Here is a 7,884-nt window from a genome sequence, read left to right on the forward strand (position 1 = left end):
CTTGGCGGTGCGGGGCCCGGCGGGAGGGCCGAGTCGGTGTCCCGTCCCGTCCCGTCCCCGTCCCCCCCCCCGGGGCTGCTGCTGCTCTCCCGCCCCGGCGAGGTGCGAAGGGCGGCACCGGCCGCGCCGGGCTTGGCCCGGGGTCTCCGCCCCGGGGGGCTTTCGGGGGCGTCTGCGGCAAACTGGGCACCAGGGGCAAACTGGGCACCAAACCGGGCGTTTCTGGCCCGAACCGTTCTTCCTTCTGTTCGGCAGCACGGTGGAGCTCCTGGCAGCTGGGACCCGAGCCCCAGCAGCGCAAGGGAGGCTTCTCCTGTCACCACCAAAGGTGGCTGTGGCCTCGCCTGCCATGCTGCAGGCAGCCCTTCCCCATTCTCATAGAATCAGAGACTGGTTTGCTGTGGAAGGGAGCTTACAGATCATGGAGTTCCACCCCCCACCACGGGCAGGGACCCTTCCACCAGCCCAGGGTGCTCAACGCCCCGTCCCGGGCTTGGACACTGCCAGGGAGGCAGCAGCCACAGCTGCTGAACTCTGGTTTTCTCTCCCCACCTCCAGGAACTGCAGACGAGAGCTGAGGGCTCCCGGGAAGAGGCAGAACACCCAACAGCACAACGGCAGTGCGGGAAATACAGGTCACGCTATGCAAGTATCGGTAACGGGACTTGCGCTTTTCAGTGCAGGGCTGCTCCCCGCCGCTGTCCGTGAGAACACGCCGTCCGTCCGTCCTCACAGCCCTCCCTGCGCTGCGCAGGGCTTACCCCACCCCTGCAGCGCTTACTCTGCAGGCTCCAGGTATTTTATTTTAGCAGAGCATGAACCGGCTGCTCCCTCTGATGGAAAAGAGGGCTTGCACTTGCAAATACTTTTTAAATGGAGATGATTATTTTTTCTTCACGTGGCAGCAGCAGCAGCCTTGTCACCTGCCTGCGGCAGGGCCGAGGAGGAGAAGGCCGCGGCAGCCTGTGGCACCACCTCCTGATGGGCCGGTCCGCGACTCCCACCGCAAGATGGAGGGAGGGAAACCAGCAGCCTCGGCTCGCCTTACTGGGAACTGCGAGTCTGGTGTAGGAAAGCGTCACCTCAGAAGCACACGGCTGCGGGATGGAGCCCAGGGTTGCTCAGGTAACGGCCGACCACGGGGATCCTCTCAGCGGAGGGGAAGATGTTTCTCAGAATCTCTTGAATCTGAGACGAGCTTGTTTTTAAAGACAGGACAGGAGGCAGTTGGGGAACAGGGACCACTGCACGCAGACCAGCATGGACCCAAACACAGCCTCCCTCGTCACTACGTATTTCGATCAGCAGTGGAGTTCAAACGCTGAAGCAGGAGTCTGGTAACCGCCAAGCTACGGATGTTCTGAGCTCCTGCAGCTCCAGCCCTTCAGCAGCCTGCCAGGATCGGTTCTCGCCTGCTCACCCTTCAGACTCAACTCCCAAGTCCACTGAAGCAAGGTACTTCTAGAGAAGTTTATTTATACACCATATCGCTTACATTCAACACAACGATCAGCAAGCCCGTTAACCCAAATTAGCTCATTCTGCTTTATTGTTCATTCTTCCATTTTGTGCTAAATCAATTTGCTGCTGTAAGTTTATCACATCTGTAGCGGCTATGGGAGGAATCAAGCCACGGGGAGGACAACAGTGTGAATACATGAACTAACAAGATACCAGACAGCTTTAGACTTTATTACTGAAGCTTTTTTTCATTCATAGGTCAGTTCTTCTAAGATGGTCTCCAGCAACCTTGTTCTGAAGGCTTAGGCCAAACCTGTAAGGTAAGGAGTTATCACAGTTACAAATTTTGAACCCCTAAATGGCAGGTGGTCTTCCTTGCTGTAAGGCAGGGGTACATGTTAGGGTGTTATCTCTCCCCTCGTCCGTTTGCTGGGAAGTGCTGAGCTGCACACCAGCAGTCCTCCCGGACACCAGCACTGGGCAGTCTCCTCTCCCCCAGGTCAGTTGTGCCGAACAGGCGGTTGCTACAGGCCACCAAGGCTATGCTGATCCTCCAGGCCTGCTGCCACCACTCCCCCGAGCTGCCCGCTTCAGCCCACGCACCAGCCCGGCTTCAGGAATTCACACTCCCTCCGCCCCACCACCTCCAGCTACACGTGCAGGATCAGATCAACAGCAGCTTGCTTTAGCCGACTCCAGTGCACGTGCTCTGTCTCAATAATTTTACCGCTTAGCTCATTCGGCAGCTGCCTGGCAGCACTGTGTACTTACCATTAGCAAACCTGCATTGCTTCAGTACTTCACTGAAGCCCTCGCACAGCTTGAGGTCCGTCTGGTTCTGCGCACATTCCAGGAATTGCTTCATCTCATACTGGCAAGGACCAAACTGCGACTGCTGCTGCTGGGGGTAGGCAGGCTGTGCTGCCTGCGGCTCCTGAAAGGGCAGACACCGCCGTCAGCGCCCTGGCAGCGCAGCCGCACCCCCCAGTACTGCTTGCTGTGTATTTCTTCCCTGTGTTTCAGTCAAAATGTTCTGTTACTACTTAAATGGAAAATAAGTAATGGGCTGAAGTGCAAAATAGTTTCCACCAGCAGCACGACACATTCAGAACAGTTTTTTAAGTTATGAACACTCAGGCAACTCTGGAGAGCATCTGGGCGAGGTAACAGTGTCCTGTTAATGTTTGAGCAGAACATAAAGGTCTTGCAACAGACCTTACCATCACCTGACCTGGAACACTGAAGTCCTGTCTGAATCAGAGGGGTAGTACTGTCTAAAACAACACTACCACGAGCACATATTACTCATGTGTTCCTTTGAGCTACCTTTAAGATGCTCAAGGTCACTGTGGTTGTTACTCTGGAGACTGAGCCAGTAAAGTCACCCCAGTTTTCCCAGCCACAATGTGTGTGGTCTTTATGTCTACAGCAATGACATCAGCCTACACATAACTGATGTCCCAAGTTAACTGTGTCTCATTAGTTGGTGTCCAGCTGGGCTTTCTCTTACCTGGTAAGTAATATCAGGCCTCGCAGCTTCAGAGCTGCTTCCTCCACCAAATCCTCCTGTAAGCGCATGACCTATGGTATGGCCGACAGCAGAGCCCACGGCGACTCCGGCAGCGGTGGTAGCCATCTGTGCCATCAGCCCAGGCTGCTTTGGTGCCGGAGCAGCCACAGCAGAAGCCGGTGCCGCTGCTGGGACAGGCGCCCGAGCAGCAGGAGCCGGCGACGCAGCTCTCATTTGTGGCGCCCGACTGCAAGGAACATAAAGAGAAACCTCCCGTCACCGCTCCCAACTCAAACCGGGCAGAGGCCGCCCGGGTGCAGGGTGCAAGCACCCGCAGTTCCTCCTCGTTACACCCTGCAGTTGACAGCAAGAACTAAGCGTTCTGGTGATTTATGCACAACAGAGGAAGGTTTACGGGCTGCCTTGGGGCTGTTTTAAAGACCAGCCGCCGCCCCACACCCCAAAGGGCTGCGGGAAGTCAGATACAAGCTAAAAATGGCGGATCAGACGGGGCCTCAGCGCTCAGGCGCCGGATGGCCGGGCCCTGCGGCGCAGCGAGCGCTGAGGAGCTCCCCTTCCCTCCCCGCAACGCGCCGATCCCGCTGCATCGAGCTCAAAGCAGCGGGGCCAACCACCCCCCCCCCCCCCCGCGGTGAGCCACCCGGCCCCGCAATGGCGGCAGGGCCTCTGCGGCCTACACGGGGCGGGGGAGAGGGGAGCGGAGAAGGCGCCCAGCGGCCCTCACCTGGCGGGCGGTGCCACGCGGGACGTGCGGCTCCGGCCGCCCCTCGGCATGGCGGCGGGACGGGACGGGACGGACGAGGCGAGGTGGCTGAGGAGATCGGACGGGGCCCAGACCCGCCGGCCGCGCCGCTGAAGGTCACCCAACACCCGCCGCGCGCCTGCGTCACGGCCGTAGCGCGCTGAGCCGGGGAGGGCGGTGCTTGCGCAGGCCCCGCCCTCTCCCCCGCCCGCCTGAGGCGCTCCGCCATGGCCTCCTCATGGCCCCTGTGTGAAAAGAGGCGGTTAAACCGCGTCGAAACGCGGGCCTGCCCCGCTGGGGAGGCCCGGAGGCGGCAGGCGGGCACCGTGAAGGAGCTGCTAAAAGCCCTTCGGCCTCTCCCCGAGTTGCTGCGTCGCGCCCAAAAGGCTGGGGTTTCCACCCGGAGAGGAGCCAGGGCACCTCCCGGCCCCCTCAGTGCCAGGCACCAGACCACCGGCCCGGGCCGCACGGTGATACCCGTAAATGTAAAATTGCCACTTGCCAGAGCGATTGTAATTAAACTAAAGTAGGTCCTTGCTGTTGTGAGAAGACAGGAAAGCTCTTAAGATAGAGAGACCCCTAAATAATGTTATTTGGACAGCTCAGCCTTGGGAGGGCAGATACACCAAGCTGCAGAGATAAATAGGCACCAAGAGGGCAATGAGACCAGAACAAAACAGCCTGGAAGGACACGGTAAACTGATCTTAGAACTGAGTCTGCTCAGAAACAAAGGTCAGCCAGCGGACACTGTGATGAGGAGTATAAGCCTTCATCTTAGGACCCCCAAAGACCACCCGAGGACGCTAACAGATATGCGTGAAAGACATTAATATATGCTAATTAGTTATTGGAAAAATCAATATGCTAAGCATTTCTCGGAAATATAATGAATATGTATACTGTGACTGTATTTAACCTGAAATGACAGGGTGCTTGGCACGCACGTTTGGAGGAGAGATCCCCCGTGTGCCCGGCGCTGCAATAAATAAATAAATACCTGCTTAATAGCCCTCTGAGTGTTGGGTCTGCAACTCTGGCTTTTCATGGCATCAACGGGCTCTGCAGGTTTGTGTTTTTCGAGGCATTGCCTGTATTCTGAGGGATGTCTTTTTAAATTAATGTATTAATTAATTCACTGTTTTTATGCACAGCATCTGTACCGTGGGATAACTCACTCCAGCACCGCAGTCGCCAGTTGCTCCAGCCAGGCCTGATCCTGCCCCGGCTGTCCCTGCGGGTGGGTCTGCACTCCTCAATCAGGGTTTGGAAGGTGGCAGCTCTTTTTTTTTTTGAAAAAAAAAAAAAAGGAAAAAGAAGGCTGGGAGGTTTGTGGACAGATGGTGAAAGATGGCTTGAAAAGACGGGTGTTGCGTTGTGTAGGGAAGGGAACACAATAAAAATAGCAAATGGAAGAGAATAAAACTCAGGCCTTCTACTGTGTAGTCATGATACTAGGTTCAGAGCTGTTACAGTACAGCGAATGGCACTGCACTTTGTTAAATGGAGGGAGTTCTTTAGACAAAACACAAATGATTATTGGAAGATGCTATGAGTTATGAATCTTAGCAGAGCTTTAGAAAACTGTTATTTAAGAAGGGTAAGGAGAAGGGCACAAGTCATGTCATATAACTTAGAATATAATTAAAATATGTCCCTAGAGTTTACTACCTGAGTCCAGCTGTACCAGTGGTAAAACTGTTCTGCTGGAATCTGATGCCTGCTTACTCAGTTAATACAGCACACAAGTCGTTTGGGTTTTTTCCTGATCTGAAACCCATTGAGAAGGGTCCACATGACTAACGTGCGCAGGATTAGACCTAACGAGTTAATAAACTCTCAAATTAGGCTCAAAAGAAAGTGAAATTTCAAACACCTCCATTTCCCATTATAAGCAAGCACCTTGCTGTTTATCCTTAAGGGTACCTATACACACGTTCATCCACAAAATGCAATTGCTGCCCTGCAACATGATCACTGCATTATAAAGCCATTGTCATGGCAAAAAATTGCATGTTTACAACTTCTTCAGTTGTAAGGGAGGTCGCTACCAGTCATTTCAACATCTTGAATGTAAGGGGATGTAACTATTGTCCGGTGAAGGAAGCGTCAATATTGTGAGTTTATATAGCAATGACAATCCAAAAGCAAAGCTTTGGTCAGAAAAGCAGTCACTGTTGGTGTAGAAATTATTAGGAAATAACTATAAACAATATATGATATTCAGAACAGTGGCATCGCGTAAGTTCAGACCGCTGGCGTTGCTGCAGGAGCTCGTCTCTGCACACCGCTTCTGTCCGGTTCTTCTGCTCTTGGCCTCCCTCTATTCCGGCTGATCCTCAGCAGCTCTGGGCTTGGGGTTGTGTCAAATGCCGGTGGGTGCGTAGCAGGCACGGTGGTGACGGGGTGGCGGTTGGACTTGATGATCTGAGAGGACTTTTCCAACCGTAATGATTCTATGAAGCATTACGAGTTTTGCACTCCAGACAGGCAGGAAGTAATTCCCTTGGGATTTGGCACTCTCCTGCAGCCGGCCGGGTGGATGGCTCCCGCAGTAAGGCCGAGCGGCTCAGAGGCAGGGCAGGGCATGGCCGAGCTCAGTCCTGCTCCTGCACCCGCTGCGGCCAGCCCGAGCCATGCTCCCAGGGCCCAGCGTCCCATGGCGTCCATTTGGTTGACAAAAAGGAAAAGCTTTGAGTAGACCTCATCTTTTTTAAGCACCAGGCTGTAAATATATGAGATGGGGTGGTTTGTTTTCCTGCAGCTTTAGTACATCTGTCATTTTTCTGTTGCCCCCTTCTGTCTTAGGCATCTCCACTCATCTTCCGTTGTCCCTCTCCCTTGTTCCCACTGATAGCAGAAGGCACAGCATAGACAGGAGATTTTAAATTTAGTTTATGTGCTAGCAACTATTGATTAATGATTTTCTCAACTCTTTTGAATGAATACTTTTCCATTTCCCATTTATTGCTGGCAGAGGGATTCCTTCCTGTCGCTGAAGTCATTTTGCAACACATCTCTGAATTTGTTTTGTTTTGCAGAACAATGAAGGCAGGGATGGTGTAGCTGGCGACATGAATGAATGCTGCCATTGTGCTTGGTCCTCCTGCCTTCCCTGGGAAAACTCGCGGAGCTTCGTTTTATACCGACTCGCTTTTCCGTCTGCTCATGCCCAGCAACAGTGCACGTGCGAGGAAATGGGGAAGGGGAGGAGAACAAATGGCCGGTGGCCATCCTCAAAATAAAGCAACAATGGTGGCTATGGTGGGTGCTTGAAGTAAGCAACGATTATTTTATCTTCAGCTGCTGTATGACTTCGTGTTGGTAGAGCAGAGACATCAGCTGGTTCTTAAGCTACAGCCAGACAAGGACTGGTGCTGCGGAGCTGTGCGAAAGCAGACCCAGCCCTGGTTGTCGTTGGTTGTACCCGTCTGATTCCAGCAGCGCTGTTGACTCGCAGGTCTGCCGGCTATTTTTAGAGGTGTGATGCGAATGTGATCCCAGATCTGGGAAACAGATGATGAAATCCCGATGCTCAAGTGCGAGGCGTGCTCTTCCAGAGATACGGCTGAGGGGCGCTTGGGGGAATCCATCGCGGAGCTCCAGGCTATGGTGTGCGCTAGGAAAAAACACATTTTTAATGCGCTTTTTGTCTCGCTTGTCCGAATGATGCCCCCCAGAAAATCTCCTGATAACCTCTGGGAAGGCAGCAGGCCCTCGGCCAGGTCGCTCTACTCGGGAGGCACCAGCTGGGCTCTGTGGCTGCAGGCCGCGGCTTTGGCTCATTCTCTCCAGAATCACGGAAAAACCCTGGAGCGCTCACTGCAGCACCTGCCCGAGAGACCAGCGTCGCCCCCCGCGCCCCAGATCTGAGGAAAAAGGGGGGAAAAAGTCTGATTTTCCCGCTGAATTCGGGGCCGGGGGTGGGGTGGGGAGGGGGCACGCCGCAGTGCCGCCCGCTGGCCGCCAGGCGGCGCCACAACCGCCCGCCGCGCCACGCCCCCTCTTCCCCCGCCCCGGCCTGACGTGACGTCGTCGCGGAGCGCCACGTCCGGCGCGGTCGACGGGGCGGGGCGGGAGGGGCGCGCCCGCCCAGCGAGCCAATGGGCTGCGGGCGCGCGTGCGCGGCTCGCCGGGCGCGCGTCGCGGGCT

At 55.0% G+C, this 7,884-nt stretch overlaps 1 protein-coding gene across 1 annotated transcript; it reads right to left on the minus strand.

The window, feature by feature from the left end:
* Positions 1-1,451: 1,451 nt before the first annotated feature.
* On the minus strand, positions 1,452-3,895 carry CHCHD2 (coiled-coil-helix-coiled-coil-helix domain containing 2). The gene is made up of 4 exons (XM_075440418.1): positions 3,717-3,895; positions 2,972-3,218; positions 2,233-2,395; positions 1,452-1,774 (listed from the first exon to the last, which is right to left on the minus strand). The coding sequence occupies exons 1-4, from the start codon at positions 3,764-3,766 to the stop codon at positions 1,764-1,766; spliced, it is 471 nt and encodes a 156-aa protein (XP_075296533.1). The 5' UTR covers positions 3,767-3,895; the 3' UTR covers positions 1,452-1,763.
* Positions 3,896-7,884: the final 3,989 nt, after the last annotated feature.

This window comes from Opisthocomus hoazin, chromosome 20, assembly GCF_030867145.1.
Source record: "Opisthocomus hoazin isolate bOpiHoa1 chromosome 20, bOpiHoa1.hap1, whole genome shotgun sequence".
NCBI classification, from domain to species: Eukaryota; Metazoa; Chordata; class Aves; order Opisthocomiformes; family Opisthocomidae; genus Opisthocomus; species Opisthocomus hoazin.

Coding starts and splice junctions, on each gene's coding strand:
- CHCHD2 (XM_075440418.1), bottom strand. CDS start 3,766: ATGCCGAGGGGCGGCCGGAGCCGCACGTCCCGCGTGGCACCGCCCGCC. Junction 3,219..3,716: donor CGCGTGGCACCGCCCGCCAG/GTGAGGGCCGCT, acceptor TGTTCCTTGCAG/TCGGGCGCCACAAATGAGAG. Junction 2,396..2,971: donor GGCCTGATATTACTTACCAG/GTAAGAGAAAGC, acceptor CTGCCCTTTCAG/GAGCCGCAGGCAGCACAGCC.